Here is a 24,413-nt window from a genome sequence, read left to right on the forward strand (position 1 = left end):
ATTTGTGGACCGGAGGAATGGCATTCTAAAGAAAAAAGTTATCTATCTCCCCAGCTACTTCCCGCCAATATTCAGACAGGCTGTTACACCCGGTACGACCGGGCGAGTTGGCCATGTGGTTAGGGGCGCGCAGTTCTGAGCTTGCATCCGGGAGATAGTGGATTCAAACCCCACTGTCGGCAGCCCTGAAGATGGTATTCCGTGGTTTTCCATTTTCACACCAGACAAATGTTGGGGCTGTACCTTAATTAAGGCCAAGGCTGTTTCCTTCACACTCCTAGCCATTTCTTATCCCATCATCACCATAAGACCTGTCTGTGTCGGTGCGACGTAAAGCAAATTTTAAAGAAGTTCTCGGTACCCAACAGTAATCCTATCCACCGGAGATGAGTGGCCACAGAAGACACAAAGCACCTCACAACAAACAATGGTCAATGTAATGTTATTGTTGATCAATTTTTTGAGCTTTCTATGTATATTGTAGGCCTTCACATTTAGTTTTATTTCGTCTCTCTGACATTAGGAAGTCTTATAAAATTATTTATAGCGTAGATTGTAATTCCTTATTCTCCGACTTTACATACATATTTTCATTAAATTCTGTTTACCCATTTCCTCGTGACTAGGCGCTGATATCGACTTAGCAAAAAATACAAATTCATGAATATTTAACGGAACAATGGCAGAGGAGTGTTCACGACTGTCTGCGGCCTGGTCATACCAGCACTGGAACTTTGGACTGTTAGATCGACATCGTTAAAAGTGAGAAAATGTGCGGTTTTTCATTTGAGCGAGTATTTTATGTGATAGCATTGCTTTTAGTTCCTACTTTCCTACTGGCGTTTCTGTAATGGCCGAAGTTAAATAACTGTAGTTAGCAAAACCACAAATACAGTCTTTCTTAGAATCCCGTAGCGAAGCACGGATACATCAGCTAGTATATATAGATGACTTACTATTATTAGTTGCTTAAAAGGACAATGTTGTGTGCCACAAGGGAATAGTGTAACGCGATACTGAATAATCTCAGAATTAAAAAAAAATACTCGTAACAACCAACATATCAATAAACAAATGTACAAAAAAATCACTTCAAACAGATAATAAATATCCTAAACGTAAAACATTAAAATAGTACACGAGCTGAGTCGGGTATTACAGCTAGCGTTGTTATAAAATGAAGTTAACCAGTGTATCTGCATATTTCATACTGATTGTCGAAGTTCTTTTTTTTTTTGAAGTTTATCCAATGGCGGCTGGTGGTTAAAAAGTGCAAAATTTTTACCAATGATATAATATGATTACAGGCTAATTTTCAAATTTACATACATCAACAATACATTTTTATTATAAAAAATAAAACAAACATTTTACATTTTTATTTTCAGGAATATTACTACAACGCGTGAACATTTTTTCATTTAAAAACTCTTTTACCACATTGAAATAAAACACTTTGAGGTAGCCTAATTCCGGTATTGAAAAAATATCCTTTTGTAATGTATCTGGTTTCGAAATTAAACGGTGCGTGGGCCTACCCATTCGTTCCACCTCGGATTTTTCCTCGGCAGTTCGTTGCGGACACGGCCTAGACATTAAAGACTGCACCGAATTCATGATCTGGCAAAACACAAGTAACTGATAAAGATGCACAATAATAAAAACACACATGCTGACACGAATGTTTACACAATGAAATCAATAAGCTACTTAGCTTTGACGTACATAACAAAGCTCACGACTACACTGAAAGAAATGGCGGTGTTTATTTTCAAATTTAGAGCCATTAGTTATTCATCCAGCCACGGCCGACTTGATGCGTCGCTGTAGCCAGGACGAATAGCTCGCAGCGAGGGATTCAACCGGCCGTGATCCCGCAGATGAACTTCCATTCGGTGTCGCTAGATGACACTCCTGTTCTGTAACATAATCTCACATTGAGCAGCAGCGGTCTCTAGCGACTTTGCTAGTAGTTGGTTACATAGGAGCACGGCCGATTTGATGCTTCGCTCCAAGGTAGTTAGAGTAAAAGGTAGGGATCACGCGCAGGTCTCCCCACCACGCTTGGCCGTCGATGACGTCAACATGAACCCTCAGCGCCTTGTCTTCTGTATGAGGTAGGCTAATACACTGCTGTAAGCTATTCTGTTTTAGCCGAGATAAGAGAACTTCATTGATATTTTAACATCACCTAAGAAAATGCATTCCACTCCACTATTACAGTAGAGTAATACTAGGAGATCAAATACAGTGTGAATCCAGCAGCGTTTCTGAAGTATTTCGATCTGTATAAAAGGTTGTAACAATGCTAAGACTGTGATCGCAGTGGAATGGCCATTCCATATGTTCATGTTCTCAACACCTATGATAACAATAACAAGGGACACTAATTGTTACAGACTCGAACATTAAAGCTTGATGACTGCAAGAAATATGTCCGTTGTTACAAGCAGTATTGGGAAACTATATACACTGTCAACAACACAAACAGCAAATGTTAGGAAACTGTCCACAACACAAACAGTACAGTAAATGTTCTCCTCCAAGTGCCAGGAAATGACAAATTCCACGTTAACATTAGGTAGGCCATATTAATGAGCCTGTATATTAACATTCTTAGCACTGGTTTCATATACAACATAATAAACTGCCTTTCATAAAAAAACAGGTATGTAAAGAATAATGCTGATATTAAAACAAAAAGAATATCAAAGACACTTATCCAGCATTAGTGGAATTTCTTTGCTTTTCTTCTTTCTTTATCGGTGTTGTATTAACTGAAACCCGGTCTCTTCATTGTCTTACTTTTGTTTAAAGCGTCCATTCGAATAAAAGAACGGCTTCTCACGAAGCAACTTGCAAGCTCATAAATTTCGGGGAATTTCTTTTTCAGGATATCCGTAAGGTTTGTGATGATGTTAGAACCGTCTTTCAGTTCTTTCCCGTGGTAAAATTGAAACTACCGAGCTCGATAGCTGTAGTCGCTTAAGTGCGGCCAGTATCCAGTATTCGGGAGATTGGGTTCGAACCCCACTGTCGGCAGCCCTGAAGATGGTTTTCTGTGGTTTCCCATTTTCACACCAAGCAAATGCTGGGGTTGTACCTTAATTAAGGCCACGCACGCTTCCGTCCCACTCCTAGCCCTTTCCTGTTCCATCGTCGCCGTAAGACCTATCTGTGTCGGTGCGACGTAAAGCAACTTGAAAAAAAAAATGGGACTCTTTTTGAAATTTAATTTCTACCCCTTGTAGTTTGACCTGTCTGCTCTCCGTAATTACTTTCTATATCGAGGTTCTTCTTCTTTATCCTAAAAGCTATATAGCCAGTGAAGTCTTCAAGCAGCTCTTTGGTTTCACGACTGTCCTCGAGCTCTTTTACTAGATCTTCAAGGGCTTTAACGAACTCTTGCTCATCCTCCGATAAAAAATAGGATGTTGTGGGCTCAACGCTGGCCTTAGACTGGCACACGATATCCGAGTTTTGATCGAGTTCATCAGTACATATCTGGGCGTAATATTTCATAATCTTTCAGAGAAGAGTTGGAAATTCTTATCGCCTCGGCAGCATTGAGGCCAGAAGCAATGATTTCACCTTTCGCGTCACAGCTGTCGGAAGCGGATCGTCATAAAGCCTTCCGAACCCACGAAGCTGAGAAAGATAGCTTTCGATAATGTTTTGATTACTTCTGTCACCATTTATTTACGTCAGTGGTTTTAGGGAATACATGAAAGTGTATGTTTCGTTCCTTCGCGTGCCTGCTATGATTTGTGCAACCTACAATGGCATGACAAAGCATACTGAAAAGTGTACACTGTTACTGCCTTTTACGTTTTATCTCATAAAATAAATACACACGGTTTCTTATACACCACAGATATGTTGTTACTATCGTGTATTATTAGCACCTAGCTTCTGCGTGTACAGCGATTCTTATTCGAACTACCTCTATCTCATTCAGAGCAGATTCAACGCGAGGGTCCTGCGTGACGTCACAGCTCTGCTTTGCCACTGCGCACCTCTCTCGTGATCCCTACCTTGTATTCTACGTACCTTGCTTCGCTCTAGCTATCTCCTTTGCGCAGTGAGGGATCCAGTCGGTCGTGGTAGGAGGAGCCAGGTTGATAAACCTCCATTTAAGCAATGTATAAGAAGCCACGCCTATCTTTTCCTCTCCCCGCGCACCCCTCGAGCAGCCTAGGTTTCATCCTACCTCAGGTTGACTTCCCGCTGCAAACTTTGCGCTCCTGCAGTGAACATCTAAGAGTACCGGCGTGTAAAATATCCTGTAGTCAATATTTGCTCTTTCAAGCTTTTGAAAGGTTTGTCTTGTTGAATGAAAATACAGTAGTTGAGTAATCCAAATTATGAATACCTAAACTGATTATAAAAATATAATGGGGCTAGCGCGAACCTGCAACCTTATGGAGAAACCGCCCCTGAGTTTATCCAAGAAGTTCTTAGATTCTGTAACGTATAAAAATGTTATTACCTTTAATTAACATTGCCTTACACTGAGCAAACGTATGAACATACCACTGAACGTTTTCTTGATGACACACTACATGTTTCTTGCCTTAGGATTGGGTGTTACCAACCCTGGCGATGATTACGGCCTCCATCCTTCGTGGCATGCTAGCTAGGTCTTGGAGCGCCCTCTCTTCTAGTAGTATTGCCCTCATTTCGCTGACGGTGTGAACGTTGTGACGCCGGGCAATTCGGCCAAACATATCCCACAGGTGTTCTATCGGATTGAGGTTTGGAGGGCCAAACTGCGTGCTGGCCAGCCGAGGGTTCGTATTCTGATGTCGCATAGTAATTCCATCATTCAGCGAGCGGCATGGGGGCGTACATATCATGCATTAAGATGAAATTTTCACCAACTAAGGTAGAATAGGGGATTACATACTCTGCCAACAACTTTACGATGTAACGATGTGCATTCAGAGCATCTCCCTCGAGGAAAAGAAGTTTCGTCCGGGCCTCGAAGCTGATACCGGCCCCTTACTACGATGGAAGCACCCCCCTCCCCCGCCAATGGCGACCACTTGGTGATGTTGACCCCCTTCGGTTGGGTGGCGCAAACGAAGAATACACTCACGGTTTCTCCTGTCTGTCGTAAGAGGCGACTAAAAGGAGCGACCAAGGGATGGTGGAATTGAAACCATCAGATTTCTTGTGAATAGTAGCATTAAGCGAGAAACACTATGGGTCGACGTTTCTTGCGATTAGTACCATTGCGTGAGGAACACCATGGGTATGGGCGTTGTCTGTGATTAGTACCATCGTATCATTCCACCGAGGCGGGAGAGCGGGCGCGCGGCATCACGGTCTGGTGTCCGTGCGGGAGGCGCTGCCGTGCGCCGCGCTGAATTGCGTTGGTTCCCATGTGTTCAGAATGGGTTGCGTTACTGTGAGTAGTACCACTATATGAGGAGCACCTTGGGTCTCTTTTGCCTGTGATTGGAACTACTATATGAGGAACACCACGGGATTGTGCATTGCCCATGATTAGGACCACTATATGTCTAGCACCATGGGTCTGTGTTACCTGTGGGTTGTATGTACCATAATGTGTGATGAACCGTGGGTCTACATTGCCTATGATTAGTACCATTATGTGAACAACAATTGGTCTGTGATTAGTTCCACTAAGTGAGGAACACCACGGGTCTACATTACCTGTGATTCGTACCACCATGCGAGGAACACCATAAGTCTGCGTTACCTGTGCTCAGTACCACTATAGGAGGAACACCACGGTTCTGCTTTACCATTGATTAGTACAATTATGAGGGGCCGGTGACCTGGTTTTTGGACCCCTTAGCACAAGCATCATCTCACAAAATGAGGCATTGTGAGTTGGATCCACTGATTGTTTTGCATTCATGGTCATTCTTTCATCATCATTCGTTTTAGATTGCAGTCAGAGGATACATTTTGAAGTTTTAAATATCGTTTCATTTCGTTGCACTTGGTACCATTAGAGGCCCATGACCTAGCTGTTAGGTCCCTTTAAAAACAAACATCCTCCTCCTCATCATCGGAGATGTTGTAAGATGAATATCGCTCCCCACACCTTCTCCACACTCTCTACAAGCAGGTGACCGGAAGCAATATCGTGACATCTGAACAGTATCATTGACCACTGCTCCGTAGTCCAGTTCCGCTGTTGACGCGCTGACTAATCGTTCTGCTCTGTGCTAGGGTAAGGTATGGAGGTGATGCCTTTTTGAGGTCAAATTGACTTCTCGAAGTCTTTGTCTTACAGTTCTCGCAGTCACAGTGACATGTCTTACTGCCTCGAGTCGATTTCTGGCTCGGACGGCGGTAATTTGTAGTTCTATCAAGACTTGGATGACAAGAAGGCTATCGTCACTAGCAGACGGCCCGATTCTGGTCGTCTGTGGTAGGTACCGAGTTCACGAAATCGTCGTAGAGCAGGCATCGTCAGTCGAGAGCGAAATGCCTTCTTAGCCAGTTTGCTCCCCGCTCTCGAGGACCGAGAGCACCTTAGCGGGCAAGTGGGGGAAGAAGTAGGGGAAGTGCATGGCGTATGTACTGAAAGCCAGTGGCGCAAGTACAGTACGGCCACGGTATGCAACCCGCCTGACTGCTGCTCTCTTGTCACGTGACAAACACCCGTCCCGAGCGGAGCAAGTAACACCGGCTCCCTAGAGCAACTACGTGATGACGTCTGTCTTAGAGCACGCTGGACGCTTCCATATGACGCACTGATGGTATTAGCCGCATTACGAATTCTGCGTTCATCATCCATCAACGCCACTGCTCTTGCAGCGTCTTATGGACTAAAAGGCATTTTAACTTGTCAAATGTGACAGAAAAACTGAAGGAAAATGTTCTTTTGTGACATTCTGTCACACACTGATAATGATCAATCAATAGCTCCGCCCCAGTATCGTAAAACTTAAAAAAGATTTTATTGCTAATTGAAGCAATAAAATCGAGTTCCTAACACTTAGGGGTGGAAAGCGGCTCCTTAAGTTTATTTAGGATCTCTAAACATCACATTTCTCTTCAAAACTGCAGAATACACATTAGAAACCGCCTTAATATAACAATTAATGTAATTAATGGATCAGTTCATTTCATTTTTACAAAGTGATCCAATTTTTTTTTGTCCGCCAGTGTATTATTACAGTAAAGTTTTCTTTTTTAGGAATTTTCTAATTTTTTAAATCCTATTTTAATTTTGACAGACTGATAAACGTTACAGTTGTAGCTTGTAAATAAAATAATATTTATTTCTATAGGCCTATGTGTGTCTGTTACGTTGATGGGGTTGATTTTGTTCCCTTCTCACAAGAAAACGGCTTAACCGATTTAGGTGAAGCTTTTCCCGTTGTTATATACAGCCGCAAGGAGGGTTTTAGCAATATCAATCTACCGGGTTAGTTGGCCGTGCGGTTAGGGTCGCGCAGTGGCGAGCTTGCATCTGGGAGATAGTGGGTTCGAACCCCACTGTCGGCAGCCTTGAAGATGGTTTTCCGTGGTTTCCTATTTTCACACCAGGCAAATACTGGGGCTGTACCTTAAGTAAGGCCACGGCCGCTTCTTTTCACTCCTAGGCCTTTCCTGTCCCATCGCATCGTCGCCATAAGACCCATCTGTGTCGGTGCGACGTAAAAAAAAAAAAAAAAAAAAAAGCAATATCTATCTGCCATCCGTCATCTTAAAACAAAATGGCCTAGGCTCCAAAACTTGAATTTATTCGTTTTGACAAATGTTGTTCGCTTTTCTCAGAAAAACCCGAAACCAATTTAGATTACATTTTGTTGTTATTTATTTATTTATTTATGTATTTATTTATGTATTTATTTATTTATTTATTTATTTATTTATTTATTTATTTATTTCACGAGATCTAGCCCAACGGACCACCCGCACGCCGCTACACAGGTCTCCTATCCATTGTTGTAAATCGCCATCCGTCTATACCTATCGCTGAATGTTGCAGGTCCTCATGGGAGCCTTCGTTCCACCTCTTCCTTGGCCTACCCAAGGGTCTCCTTCCTGTGGGGAAGAAATCCAGGAGCTTTCGTGGTTTTCTCTGGTCTTCCACCTTCCATCCTAGCCACATGTCAAGCCAACTGCAGTCTTAAAACAAAATTGCGGATGCTGCGACAGATAAAGATTTTATTCACTTTTCACTTAATAACGGCTAAACATAGACCAAACATTTCCCGGTCTATAAAGCCAAGAATAACGGCCGAGAGGATTCGTCGTGCTGACCACACGACATCTCGTAATCTGCAGGCCTTCGGGCTGAGCAGCGGTGGCTTGGTACGCCAAGGCCCTTCAATGGCTGTAGTGCCATGGGGTTTGTTTTTATAGACCAAACATTTATTGTTGTGAAGAGCTGTAAAAAGTAACACTAAACTGTTATTCTCCGAGCGAGTTGACAATGTAGTTTGGTTCGCGTAGCTGTGAGCTTCATTTCAGAAGATGGTGGGTTCTAATCTCACCATCAGCAGCCCTTAAGATGGTTCCCCATTTTCACCACATTAATTAAGGCCACGGTCGCTACCATCCCAATTCTATTAGTTTCACATTCTTGCATCACTGTAAACCTTTGATGTGTTAGTGTGACGTTCAACCACTACAAAAAAAAAAAAAGTTTAAAATAAAACTGACTTTGTGTCTACGATATATACGTATAGGAAATGGATGGAGAGTAGTGACTTAATATGCTTACAATATTGTGTTTTTTGCCCCCCCCCCACCTTTTCAATACAACTGATTTTGTGTTGTTAGAAAATCATAATGCTACAACACTATTTTATAGGGACATGTTTTGCTTGATTTCAAGCATCCTCAGCCTATGTAATCATCTCAAGGTTAAGACCTGTCATTGTTAATTTGCTTTGACAAATTTGTGCTTAATTATAATTATAAAATTAAGTAGTAAAATACATAAACATAGGAATTTGTGAACACATTGTTAGTTTAATAATATGAATGACTGTACTAAAATTGAAATATCCATTAATTCTAAATACATTGACTTCCAAAACACAGTAATATCTTCAAAATGTTGAAAATTTGGCTAATTTTTTTCCAGAGTTCTAGTTTATTAAAAACAATTGTAATTTGACTTCTATGTTAAAATTTGTCATAATTTTCGTTATAACTTATTGGTGTCTGAAGATTAAAATCTTGGATATGTTGGAATTCTGCTTCAGGTATTAATTTTGAGGCATGCTACTGTAATTTATTAGTTTTGAACAGTAAAATTCTGAATTAGGTAGTTTCATCGAACTAGTCTTGTTTTGACAATCAGATTTTCCTTTGGTAGTAGTTTGCATTTATGAGGGTTTAGTCAAAAGGGACATCAATCCAAAATCTTGAGGTGTTGATTTGTTTCTTATTTCACAATATTTGAATGAGGGACCATCATTCAAATGTTGTGTGTGTGTGAGTGTGAGAGAGAGAGAGAGAGAGAGAGAGAGGGGGAGAGAGAGAGAGAGAGAGAGAGAGAGAGAGAGAGAGAGAGAGAGAGAGAGAGAGAGTGTGCATGTACAGTAACAGTTACGGTTCTTCCCTCCATCTGAGCACCAGTTGAAATTCAACTTCATAATCTCTCAGGACCAAAGGGTGGGGAGATGGAGTTAAATGTTTGACTTCTAACTGTGAAACTGTGAAGCCTGATTCCATCTAACCACATTTGATGATTCTTTCACAAGTCCTTAAACATTTATTCCTATCTTCCCACAGTCTGGCCCTTCCTACTGTTGTGAAAATGACATATGCTACTGCAAATGCAAAGTATTGAAAATGCACTTCATTAAATGGCAATAAACATTTTGCAAAATGTTAATCGATATTCTATAAAATGATGTAGTGGCAAAATAATTTTGTTGAATATGCTGATCTTACAGTTCTATTTGAAACAGTTCAGTGGCGTTTTTGCTTTCAATAATCTGTGGTTGTCATGATTATATTATGCTAATAAGAATATCACATTTATTACTGAATGTATTTAAATGCAAAATAAATTTTTGGATGTTCTGAAACTAATGAGCAAGAATTTTTCATGAAGGAGGATTTGTTACCTTGAAAAGCTGATCCATTATCCGATTTCAGTGTTCCATATGGCAAGTTACGTTGACTGCTGTTTGAAGTAGTTCTGTCGCAGTTCAATAAGCTGCCACGTATAATCACTAATCCAGCACTTAACGGTGATTCATTGTGGAAGGAGGTTTCATTGCATTGGTCATTAATAATTATATTTTCTTTAAGGTCTTCCCATATGGACACTGTATCATTACTGTGATCCCTTGTGGTGTTTACTTGGACATTTTAGATTTCCTCACCAAAACTATGTAGTTTTTCACCTTCATGTTTTTGTATCTGATAAGGAACATACTGCATCTCTGAGCTTCAGTCTAAAAGCTGCGAACAGTAGTTTGTGATATCTGCCACAATCTACACAGAGGTATGCTCTTGCATTAATTACGGAAGATTTCCAATGGTTGTTGACAAAATAAAATTGATCTGTTTTCTTTTAAAGACCATAGTAATCTGGAAGAAATAAGCTGTCTAGTTGTGAAAGAATAACTGAAACCGGTTGAGTGGTTCTTGAGATTACCCCTCCTTATACAAACTCTCACACTTTCTCTCTTTATAACATTAACTAGTTGTAGTATCCGTCGTTGATGGGGCAATTACTTAGCATGATTATAGTTTTGTCCACCCCCTCATATTATTCTCCAGATTCTGAGACGCATAAGGGGCCATGCCTCTCCCTTTCAGTGGCTTGTCGTGATGTACTCTCTTCTTTGCTCTCTGTGGCCATCTATAGTTTCATATTACTTCTGTATTTTGCTGATCTTGATTTGATCTGTTCCTTCTGGTAACCTGTAAAAGAAAGCCAGGTGTCTGGTTAATTTTCAGAAAATACAGACAAGAACTATCTCCATAGCAGCTCTCTTTACAGTCTATAGAGTTAGTTACTTACTCTTAGACTTAACATTGTACATAACTTCCACTGATATTTCCCTTATTTTTGGCTGTATCTTAAAAAGGTATAGAATAACAAATGCCATGAGCATTCTTGTAAAATAAACCATAAGTGATGCTTTAGGCCCCTTCTGAAGCACCCGCTCTTCCTGAAAGTTTTTGAACAATTTATAGCTAAGATTAGACTTGACCTTATTCTAAATTCAAATTCAAAGTTTCATTGAAATCTACCCATCCATTTTCCCATGATGCTGTGACAGACACATTCAAATATTAAACTGAATTCGATTAGGTCATTACAGTGATGCCAGTATTCTTGTCAGAATACAGTATTAACAGACTGGAATGTTGCATTTGAAAGCAATTCTATCATATGGAATTCTTGATAAAATTAAAAAACTGCACAATTTCTCACTTATCACGAATAGTACTATGCTGGTGTTCTAACAATGCCAAGTTCTGGAATGACTCAGCCACAGACACCAGTGGACATTGCTCTGCAGTTTTCCGTTAAGGTTGCACACTGCCCATTCTTATTAGAGCCTCAGGGATCGAATAGCTGGAAAACTATGAATAACCGGTGTGTCACATATCAGTAGTTATCAGAACATGTATGAACCAGAGGAATGGTATGCTAAAAAAAAGAAGAAAGTTATCTAACTCCCCAGCTAGTTCACGGCAGTATTCAGGCAGGCTGTTCTACTTGGCACGCAACGGTAATACCACTTATTGGAGATCATTGGTGGGCCAATGATCTAGCTGTTAGAGCCCTTTAAACAACGAACAAGATTAGTGGCAGCAGAAGAGACAAAGCACATAACAACTAACAATAGTCATAATGTTAATGTTGATCAATTTTTGCACTTTCTAGTTTGTAAGACTTCACATCTCTTGATTTACAAGTCTCATTTCTGTATTGATAGTTCACTAATATATAGATAAGAAAATGTTCCACCTTATCAATACAATTTTATTATTAACTACAGTACCGGTTTTGACCCTAAACAGTCATCATCAGCTGTCCATTGATACCTTTACATATGTCAAATAATAGTTAATGTGCCTTTCTAAACGGAGAAGCCATGGGGAAGCATTATGTCCAAGCGTCCAAATTGGGCATGTTTGAGAGTAAAATGGTTAATATAATACAATTCAGGTACTTAGGTGTGGAGTTATCTTTTAGGCCTAAAATTCGTTTGTGGAACTTAAACTTAATTCTAAATTACAAGTACATTAAACACTTCAAAATACATAGTGCTTGTTAAAATCACATATTAAAATACACAGTACATGTTAAAATCCTTTATAATAATGCCTATAAAACACTTCCGTTGAAATGAATTTATACGTCTTGCGTAAGTCTATGTTCTTGTTTTGAGTCCAATATAGTTACAGAATAAACCAGTGCTTGCGTTCATGGGCAGTGCTCTCTTAGGATATCCTATTTTGTGTTAAAATGTCTCCACTTGTATGGGTGGTAAAATCCTCTATTATTAACAAATCCAGTATATAGGCGGAGGTAAATATGTGCAGCTGTGATTGGTATTATCTTTAAATATTGGAGTAAAGTATGGTCTAGGTTGTGCGTAAATCATCCCTGTTCCTGAGAAGCATGCTGCCAATGAATGTGGAAATTATAGAATGATAAACCTAATGAACCACATGGTAAAAACCTTTCTCGGAATTAATCACAGTTGTGTATGTATTGCCTTTGTGAGGAACAAATATCAAATCAAATCAAATCAAATCAAATCAAAACAAAACAAAATCACTTTATCTGCAAATGAGGTGTCTACCTCAGTGGCAAATGGTACACAAAAATACATTATTATCATGCACTAAATTTTAAATTAACAGAAGAAGACGTTTTCCTAAAATACAGTATTATACAAATTACACTAATGATTTTTCTCTTAAACACACAGCTCATCCTTAATCAGTTTAAATTATTTTCAAAATACTACTCGTAAATCTTCTGTACTTACAAACGTAATCGACTCATATACAGTATGTGGAATTACTTCAAATAATGTTATTCAACTGCTATAAGATTAAAATTTACATTGCTTTTTTTTTCTTCTTACCTTTTTGGTACCTAACAAGCATGACGACCAGCTGCGTCTTAACCAGAGCCCCTTTTATGCTTTTGAGAGTTCCTGAAGGCCCTTCACAGCTATTGTAGCGGTCCCAGGGCCCTTGGAAGTCCCCACTGTACTTCACCCCTACAGGCAGTCGCCTGCTTCGACTGTCCAATCTCCATAGATTAGGTGATGGAATCAATTTATTCACAGTTTACAAGAATTCCTTATTTACAATAACCTGCACAGGTTGAATGCCTTCTAACATTTCTTTTCTTTGTTGCTGTTTATTCTTTTCTTGAATATCTGTACAGATTTTGGAAAAGGATCAAACACTCCCCCTGGCAAAACTGTTCCACTCCTTCACGCCCTTCCTAATGAATGAAAATTTACCCCAATCGCTTCTGCTAAAATCTCTTCTAATTTTATACTTGTAGTCAGCCCTGCCAATGTAATTATTTTCCAACTGAAGCCTCTCACGGATTTCCCCCCATGCTTCCTCTCCTGTACAGGCTCTATATAGTCTAAGTCTAGTTTTCTCCCTTCTCTTACTTAAAGTTTCCCACCCAAGTTTCTCTATAATTTCTGATAGACTGCTTTTTCTCCTGAAATCACGTGTTACAAATCTTGCTGCTTTTCTCTGCACGCCATCTATTTCTTTTATAGGTATTCTTGGTGAGGATCCCAAACACTGTTTGCATATTCCAATAATGGACGAACCATACTTAAGTAACTTTTCTCTTTTACTTCTTTGTTGTATCCTTTAAGTAGCCTTATTAAGACATGTAACGATCTGTATGCTTTCCCAACAATGTCATCAACATGACCCTTCCAGTGCAAATTATTTTCAAGTCATCTGTCATCTGTTGGGTCAATTACTTCATCCAAAGTATAATTAAATTAAGTTTTACCGAGCAAGTTGGCCATGCGGTTAGGGCCACGTAGCTGTGAGATAGCGGGTTCGAACCCCACTGTCGGCAGCCCTGAAGATGGTTTTCCGTGGTTTCCCATTTTAACACCAGGAAAATGCTGGGGCTGTACCTTAATTAAGGCCACAGCTGCTTCCTTCCCACTCCCACCCCTTTCCTATCCAATCATTATCATAAGACCTATCTGTGTCGGTGCGATGTAAAACAAATAGTAGAAAATAAAAAAAATAAAAAAAATATGTTTTAAGCTCCTGTTTATAAATGTAGTAACAGTTGATTTGTCTCCATTAACCTTCATATTATTCTCTTCAACCCATTGTTGAATACTGTCAAGGTCCCTTTGTAATTCTGAACAATCCTCAATGTTATTTATTTCCCCATAAACAATTATGTCATCTGCACACCATCTTATGTTTTTGACGTACCGTCTATCGAACACAAGGACGAGGAAACAGCTGACGGCACAACACCGCAAACACTCGGTTTCGGTTGCCAGTACTACCACAAGAGAGACTGGAGGCTATCAAAACACAAGTCACAGGGCTGGAAAGCGATGGAATCTAGGCAAAACACAAGGTCAAAAGAACCTTAACAGAGGGTGGATCCAGGGAAACAGGATAGAGCAATTCATGTGAAATACCGTGAAACACAATAAATAGTTTAAACCACAAACAAATTTATTAAACAAAGAATATTATAAAAAAATTCACAAATAAAAACAACAAAATTAAACTAAATAAATTAAATAAATAATAAGAAGAAATCAATTCTTTAACTGAAACAGTTTTTGAAAGAAGGAATCTTCCAAAATAATAGTTAAATAATGCATCTTTGGTACCAATTACCAGGGTTTAAAATGTGGTAGTTAATGACTTAATCACAAATCGTTTAATACTTCTAAAAACTACCCACGGACTGCAGTTCCTTTAAAAACCTTTTATTCAATGGTCATATGACTATACAAGTTCGAGAGCTCTTAATAATTATGATTTTAAAAAAAGAGAACTTGGTACTGTACCCCTTTTAGCAGACAAAATTTTCTACTAGAAGATTGAAGTGCATAATAACAACAACTCCATTTAAAGGTTACACAAAAATAAAATAAAGAAAATTAACCAGAAGGAAAGGTGAAACATCCCAACAAACAAATTCGAAACACTATGAATGGCAGAAAGCGAAACAGGAAACTTGAAAATTTACAAGTCTGCGATGTGCCTAAACACGGCGTATGCACACCAAAAATTTAAAAAAATTGGAAAATCACATCACCAAAAGAAATATCATAGAGATCACATTCCTTAAATCACCCAGAAAATGTTACTGAAAATGAGGTACAATAAACGTCAGTCACCATCAGTTAAAGACTTGATGTCTATACCACTCAAGTGTTTAATCCACAGCGCTGTCCAAAAGACAATGACCAACTCATAATGGTGATGCAACGCATATCTTATCTTATCAATACACATCGTCTTGACCCAACAATAGTATAACTGTTATAAGATGATGCAACATCAGCAATAGCAAGAATAAAAATTATGAGAAACTGAATAAACCCTTTATGTTAAAGAAAATGAAGGATAGATAATAGCACCTTCTGTAGAATATACATGAGTTAGCTACAAAGAAACCTAATAGTAATAATAATCATAATAAACCAAGAATATTGGTTAAGTAGTCCTCAGTTGAGAACCGAAAATTTAAATATTAACAATGATAATAATATGCTTTTGAACAAGAACTGCACTCAGGACAGTCTTTAAATTACAATACCAGGCAACATAGGCTAATTATGGTGACCACAGGTTTAATTCTTGTTTTAAAAGTTTAAAACACATATGCATATCACAAAGAATGTTGCTGGAAACGTATTAAATTTTCTTCAAACATTATTTCAGGCAGTGAACCGTAAAATTGAAGTCATTTATTTCATAACGCGAGAAGGAACCATGCACACACTGTCGGTAATTTAAAGAGGATGTCCGACATTTTGAATTCCAGGCCACCGAGCACGCCGAAGAACAGTAACAGTAGGACACCTTCGTAAAAGTAATAGTAGATAACCACTTACCGATGTTCCAGTACAAGAACAATCCATATTAGGCACACTATATATGCACAAACCTTCCAAGTAGAAACACTGAGAAGTAGTAAGTTTAAAACATGGTGATTTACATCACACTCAGTTTGAGAGAGTAAACAGGTTTTAGAGACCAAACAAAAATTTAAAATATCACACTTATTAACTTGAGGGTCTTAAGTCATTTCACAGCTTCCTTAAGGCGGATAGAGATTGTTCCGACTAGCTATAGCGACTAAGCTGGGAGGTGGTGAACACATATCCATCTTGGATGATGTCCTTATGCCTACTCATTGGGCTTGGAGAGGCGCGCCAATATACGCACTCAAACAGTTGACGATCAGGAGGCGGCGTTACGGAATAAAAGCAGAAGAAATTACACCACATTGACCAATCAAGAAATGTATATCAATTAACCAGTTACAGCCAATAGCTGTCTTGCAGTTCATTGCGCATTGTTAAATGATACATTTTAAATTCCTCATATACGAAAATGTCATAGTTGGTGATAATTATGCAAATGTCCCTTCAAGTATAATGCCACATTTTGGTGTTACATTGTTCCCTAAATCGTTTGCATATATCAAGGAAAATAAAAGACTGATTATACGGAAAATGAAAATCCACAGTCTGTTTTCAGTCATTCGACAGGGTCAGGAATGGAATGAATGAAGCCCCCATATAGCGGTGAGGATAGGAAATGTGCCAGCTGCCGAAGCCTGTCGCACCCCTCTGGGGCAATGATAAATGACTGACAGATGAAATGAAATGTTAAAGGAGAGTGTTGCTGGAATGAAAGATGACAGGAAAAACTGGAGTGCCCATAGAAAAACCTGTCCCGCCTCCGCTTTGTCCAGCACAAATCTCACATGGAGTGACCGGGATTTGAACCATGGCGCGCTGCCGCCTGAGCTATGGAGGCTACTGATTATACTACCCCGTGCAATTCCCTTCCAAACTTTCTCTTCCTGTGATACATGGTTTCCTAGTTTGACTTTCTGAACTCTTGAATTTAGAAATGTTCTTATCCAACATATAACCCTTATGTCCAATCCTATTCCCTAGAGTTTCTTTAATAATATTCCATGTTCCACTCGGTAAAATGCTTTGGAAAGGTCTATGGCTATGCAATCCAACTGGCCTCCTGAATCCAACTGATCTGATAAGTTGTGCTGAAATCCCACCAGTTGTGCTTCACAAGAAAATTTCTTTGTTAATCCATACTGGCTTCTCATGAACCAATTTTTACCTTCACATACCCCTCTGATGTACTTTGCTATTAAACTCTCCGGTATTTTACAAACTCCACTGGTCAGGCTGACTGCTCTTTAGTTCTCAGGTTTCCTTTCATCACCCTTTCCTTTATAAATTGGTATTATTACAGATTCCTTCCATTCCTTTGGTATTACACTATTATTTATGACATAGTCAAAGATAAATTTTAAATAAGGCACTGTGTACTACCCAGTTTGGCTTTAGGAATGCTCTTGGTACCACAAGTGATTGTTTAATGTAGGATGTTGGGGTACACATTGCAATATATTTGTTTGCTTTGTAAATTATGAGAAGGCCTTTGACACTGTACAACACTCAAAATAGATACGCATCGTTGTAGAAACTGGAATTAATGATAAGGACATATTATTAATAATTTATTCTGGAATCAAACAGCTGATATAAGAATTGAAGGAGTCAACTCAGCAAAGATTGTCATCCAGTCGGGTGTCCAACAAGGGTGCATTTTGTCTCCAGTACGCTTCAATTTATATTAAGAGTTTATCTTGTGAGGCCTTGATAAATTTGGACTAGGGAGTTGTTATTAATGGTGAGCGTCTCAATAATATCAAGTATGCAGTTTTACTTGCTGATTACCTGGAAGGTCTTTGCCAACTAATGGATAAGATATCAGAAATAAGGGCACTGGATGGTTTAAAAATCAATGTGAAAAAGACAATATTTATGGTTATTAGTAAACTGCAAAACATATCTGGAAAACTATTTATAAATGGAACAAAAATTGAGAGAGTGAAGAAGTGAATTCAGATTGGGACCAAGTAATTGAAATCAAATGCTGAATTGAACAGGCATGGAAAGCCTTTGTCAAGATTACTTCTATACTAAAAAGTCACTATTTGAACATCCAGATGAAGTTTCGATGGGTAAAGTGCTACATCTTCATGATCTTGCTATATGGTGTAGAAACATGGACGCTGACTGAACCACTAAAAAAAAAAATAAAATAATGAGTAGCCTCTAATGAGATGTGGGTCTATAGACACACATTAAGGATTTCCTGGACAGACCCCATAACAAATCGTGACGTATTATGGGGATTCAGGAAGGATGAAATCATTAAAACTGTTAAGAAAAGAAAAATAGAATTTCTGGGACACACAGTGAGACATCCAGAGAGGTTTGGACTCCCTCAGTTAAAAGGAAAGTAGCTAGCAGTCATCAGGTGTTACACTTGGGTGTAATATTAGACAAAAAGTTAACCTGGAATCCACATATAGAAACATAACCTGAGCTAAGAACATATTATATGCATGCAAGAGGGGAGTCGGGACGACATGGTGTCTAAAGCCGGCAATAGTAATTTTGATTTTTACAGTGATTATTAGACCACTGATGACCTATGCAGCAATCATTTGGTGGATGAAAGTCAGTCAAGGAAAAGTCGGTAGCAAACTATATAGCCTTCAGAGAATGGCGTGCATAGCCATAACTGGGGCAATGAAAACTATGCCTACAGAAGCCTTGAACACACTATTAGGTCTCCTTCCATTAAGCAACTTTATAGAGGGACAGGCTAGAATGAGCTCATATCGATTGGAGCAAAATAGATGCTGGAAGGCTCAAAGGGCCAATCTTGGTCTCTGTAAAATTAACAGAGTAATAACAGGGGAAGTTTTACACATGCCAGCTGATTATATGACTTCAAAATATATCTTTGAGAAACCATTTGAGACCCAGATAACTATAGAGGAAGACTGGGACATTAACAGATAGAAAACTGATGGGGAAGATATTGTGTGGTGGACAGATGGCTCAAGGACTGAGAAGGGAACAGGAGGAGGGATCAACTGGGAAAGACCTGAGAGATCAATCCAAATGAGCCTAGGCAGACACACTACAGTTTTCCAAGTTGAAGTGATAGCCTGAAAATGAACTACAGAGATAAGAACATTTTCATATTTACAGATAGCCAAGCAGTCATTAAGGCACTTGAAGCTGTCCGGGTTACATCTAAAATTGTTTGGTATTGTCATACACTTCTCCTGAAGCTCTCAGAGTACAATGTTGTCAAAATAATATGGGTACCTGGGCATGCAGGCATAGGAGGTAATGCAAAAGCAGATAAACTGGCAAGAAAAGGGTCAGAAACGCCTTTTGTGCGCCCAGAACCAGTATACAGGATATCTTATAGACAAACCTGCCTCTACATAGGTAAATGGGTACAAAAGAAACAAATGGAAAACTGAAAAAGTGCTCCAGGATGTAGGCTTACAAAAGTACTAATAAAGAGTCCAAACAAGAAGCATACTAAGGAACTGCTGGAATTCAGCTGAGAAAATATAAGATGGGTAGCAGGACTGCTGACTGGACACTGCCATCTTAAAAAGCACCTACATAGATTTGGAGTAATAAGAGACAATGTATGTAGGAAACGCAACGATGCGGAAGAATCAGCTGAACACATACTCTTTGGATGTGAGGCGCTGGGAAGAATTAGGATCTCCACACTGGGATTACGTGGCAAAGAGAGAAGAAACATCCGAGAAGATCCAATAAGGAGGACCTGCAACGTTTTGAAGGGAGCAGGTATAACTAGATGGGGATGAAGGAAAATACATGCTAGCAAAAGATCTTCGAGGTCAACAGTAAAAAGGAACTTTTAAAGAGACCTCATGAATAAAGAAGAAGAAGAAGAAGAAGAAGAAGAAGAAGAAGAAGAAGAAGAAGAAGAAGAAGAAGAAGAAGAAGAAGAAGAAGAAGAAGAAGAAGAAGAAGAAGAAGAAGAAGAAGAAGAAGAAGAAGAAGAAGAAGAAGAAGAAGAAGAAGAAGAAGAAGAAGAAGAAGAAGAAGAAGAAGAAGAAGAAGAAGAAGAAGAAGAAGGAGGAGGAGGAGGAGGAGGAGGAGGAGGAGGAGGAGGAGGAGGAGGAGGAGGAGGAGGAGGAGGAGGAGAAGAAGAAGCAGCAGCAGCAGCTAGCAGTCATGGGCACAGAAGACCTTGAATGACCTGACTGAAAAATCTGGAGATTTCAAAGTACAATCAACAAAAGATAATTTGCCACGTGGACCAGTAACATCTAATAATGATTTGGCACTCAAAGAAGAAGAATGACTTTGTAAATCATCATCTTCTGCACCCTTTATCCAACTCCCTACCAGGTGGGATAATGGACTACTTCTGCCTCTTCTTATGCCATTCTCCTTTGAACACTTTGGGCCACTTCATTCCTCTACTCTCCACTGCTTCCTCTACTTTGGTTATTCACCTCTTCTTTGGTTTCTCTGTCAGCCTTGTTCTAGGTACTTTCCAGTTCATCATTGTTCTAGAGGTTCATATTATTTCCATCCTGCCAGTATGACCAAACCACACCAGTCTACTGGTCACTATTCTGTTTTGGAACTGTTATATCCCCAGCCTTTCCCTTATCTCCCTGTCAGTCCTGCCTTCTCTCAAAACCAATCTCTTTCCAATCCTCTTTACTCGGCTTATACAGTGCCTGGACCAAGTGTACCATCTCCTCTGCAGTGCCTTTATTTCTCAGCGCTCTCCATTCCCTTTGAGTACACTATCATATGCCTTCTAGTGTCAATAAAAGTCATCACTGCATCCTTATCATACTCCCAACTTTTCCCCCACACCAATTTTCTTATTGCAAATATCAAATCTAATGTTGATCTGCTCCTTCAGAAACCATGCTGCTCTTCTTCCTCAGCCTGCTCACAACTTTTGGCAACATGGGGGATTATGATGACTCATTGGTGGTTGTAGCATATCTTCCTGTCACCTTACTTAAATATTGGTACTCTCTCCCTTTCTCAGTTTTTTTTTTTTTTTTTTTTATTATTTTTTTTTGTATCTTCTAGCTGCTGTGATTACTTTTCCTGTCCAATACAGCTATGATCATGTCACTGGTTACTTTATAACATCCAGCTGCATCCAGCATCCAAGATCTTCTTGATTGTATGGTCAACTTCTCCCATGAATATCTCTTTATCTCATAGACCCTCAAATCGTGTGCATGTGTCATCACATCCTCTGCCTCTTTCTCCCCAACCTCCACTTGATATTCTGAAATATTTCAAAATACTCATTCTACCTCTTCTTTATGTCTTCTTCCTCAACCAAGCACAAGAATGTCACTTATAGTAAACAGAACAACTATGAACATAAGCTCGTCCAGTAGCGTGCTTCCCGCTGAGCACTGTTGCCACAGACTCCAAATTGAAATGCTTGCTTGTGATAGAAGGCCTAATCCTACGATTATCCATGCTTACAACAAAATTCACACATGCTTAAATTGCAACATGAGGCAGGTATAGAACAATATCTCCTGTAAGACGTCATACAAAAGTTATTTGTGAACACAATACTCAGCCTTTACGAGGCTGTTTTATTCGTTGAAAGAATGTAATCTTTGCTGGATGACATTCTGAGTAGCATTTCTAAGTGTCATCTTTATAAGGTAAAATAAATACAATTCTACGTTTTCGTGTATTTGAAACCAAGGGATTTCAATAGTGTGTGCATGGAAGATACGGAACCCTTATAATTAATATTCTCCTTCATTACGCGCACCAATTTCTTAGCCATTGGAAATTATCCATTATCTTACTAGTCAAATATTATTTGGCATAAAACACCCTTTTCAAAGTCGTCCACATTTGTTGCACATTTCTGAATAGTGTGATGTTTCCCTTGTGTTCTAAATACGGGGTTATTCCATATTTCAATATTTGTTCTGCCCTCAGAAAGAACATGGACACAGTATGTACACTCATGCTGCAAACTTGAGCCGTCAGCTCCCGGCGTTCTGAAAATTTGTTTTCTCATGCACCTCTATATTTCAAAGCTTTGTAAAAAAAATCCATACATATCGTAAATTATATTTCTTCCTTCTCCCTCATCTTCATAGTTGTTCTGTGTGTAATATTGCAACTGATCCCTTGTCATGTTACTGGAGCATACCGGCATCAGCTATAAGATTTCCTGCCAGTTTCTGAGCAGAACTGGTTCTTGTGCATTCTAAATCCTTTTGGTAAAGTAAGGAAAGTTTCACAACAGGATATACATTAAACATAAAACACAGCTTTCAGATTATCTGCAAACTTTTGGCTTGCAGTGTACACCAGTCATCAAATGCTTGGCAGATATATATATATATTTAAATGCTATTTGTTCGGGGCGTCAACCTATAGAGATCTTTTGCCCCTACTTACCCCCTGTGATATGAACCTGCGTGTAATTGGAATGGAGGAAGTATAGAGTGTTGAATGTGAGGTAAGGAATGTTAAGGACGACACAAACAGGTCAGGAATATTAATCATTTACAATTAAAAACCCCTGACCCAGCCGGGAATCGAACTGGGGACCGCTGGGTGACAGGCAGATGTGTTGCCCCCTACACCGCGGGGCTGGACTAGGCAGATATTAGTTGCCTCTGACCTATTTTTTGGTGTGGTGCTCTTTGTTTAGACATATGATGACCAAAGCTATGCGTTTCTTTAGGGTACCCATATACCTCTTGGTCATATCTTACTATTGCTAATTCTCTCCTCTTTTATGCCCGGCTGTAGTGCCAAAATTTTTTGATCATATCATTGCAGTTTATGGAAGTAGCTTATGTTGGTTATTGAAATAATCTTCTAGGCATTGTAATACTTGATGACTTCTCGTACTCTGCTACTGCCCTCTTGCTTTCTACTATCCAGTAGATGCATGTGAGATGCCTTGTCAACTCAATTTCTCAGTGGTGAAATTAGTTCCCCCTGTTGGCCTTGTGTCATTAATACTCAGAACATTGGTTCATTTCATACTGTAACCAAAGGGTGTTACAGGCACACTTTTCCTTCTGGATGCTTAACTGTTTATGGACATCATAATATTTTGCTTTTGTTTGTACTTGAATTTCATTACGTTTAGCAATTTTTTTTACATGTCTTATGCTGGACAAATTTACTGATAAGAAAGTCTCATAAATATAAGTATAATGTTATTATCCATTACAAGACAACTTCTGGTGATGAATTAAAGTTTGGGAGTGTGGATTCTGATAGTTTTACATTTTTGATACATTTACAGCAAAACCTGCCAAGTTCCCATATTAAGTTGCCATTGTCAAGTAACATATATTTATATGTAATTTCTATATCATAATCAATGTATAAACACATTGTAATTTGATAATAGTGCTACTGTTGGACAATCTTTTATATGTATTGCTAATTTCTTTTTGTTTCTAATATGTTAAATAGTTACTTCTTTTGCAGTTTGTTCCACAACAGAAAGTCCGTGGTTGTGCCTCCATTGCGGTGCCATTCATTGTGGTCGATATGTAAATGGTCATGCCAAGGATCATTCTGAAGAGCTTACTGATCACACAGTGTGTATGGATTGTGAAACACAAGCTGTGTTCTGGTAAGGCCCCTTAAACTTTTTTGATTCATTTGCTCATTTCTTAAAAATGGCACAAAGTGAAGGATCTGGGAAGATATGCTTGTTCATCTTGTCTTCTTTTTACAATATCTATGTTCATTTTCCTTTGTCAGTAATTTTTTTCTCTCATTCAGGGCCATTAGACCCCATGACAAGTTATAAGGCATTTCTGGAAGCCTCTTTACAGCCCAAAAGTGTAATTTATTCTTTATATTTTGATCATTTCATTTCTTGTACTTTAATAATAATAATAATAATAATAATAATAATAATAATAATAATAATAATAATAATAATAATAATAATAATAATAATAATCCATCATCATCATCATCATCATCTTGGTTTCATCCATTTTATTGTTCAGTTACATTCATGGTTGGTTTGTCTTGAGGAATAGTATTTTTTGATTGTTCAAAATGATGAAAGTGTATTTATTTATCATGTCAGAAGTGAGAATCGTTACATTAAAGAGATAATAATGCATATATGCAAAAAATAATTCGAAATAAGGAAAGACACACACAAACTATACTGTGTGTGTGGTCGCAGGATTAGACTGTAGAGGACTAGAAGCTGGCCACTTCAAGAGCATTTGGTGTCACAGTGAGTAGGTCTTCCGCTGTGCTATGAGCTGAGCATGTACCACATTGCAATAAGTGTACTGTGGTCTGATCTTCTCC

General features: G+C 38.9%; 1 protein-coding gene across 1 annotated transcript in view; it reads left to right on the top strand.

Moving 5' to 3' along the window:
• Positions 1–24,413, top strand: part of LOC136875075 (ubiquitin carboxyl-terminal hydrolase 3) — a 204,683-nt gene that overhangs the window by 47,753 nt on the left and 132,517 nt on the right. The window contains exon 2 of the mRNA XM_067148811.2: positions 23,565–23,712. Within this exon, the coding sequence (XP_067004912.2) occupies positions 23,565–23,712 (148 nt within the window). The remainder of the gene's footprint in view (positions 1–23,564; positions 23,713–24,413) is intronic.

Source organism: Anabrus simplex, chromosome 1 (assembly GCF_040414725.1).
Source record: "Anabrus simplex isolate iqAnaSimp1 chromosome 1, ASM4041472v1, whole genome shotgun sequence".
Lineage (NCBI taxonomy): Eukaryota > Metazoa > Arthropoda > Insecta > Orthoptera > Tettigoniidae > Anabrus > Anabrus simplex.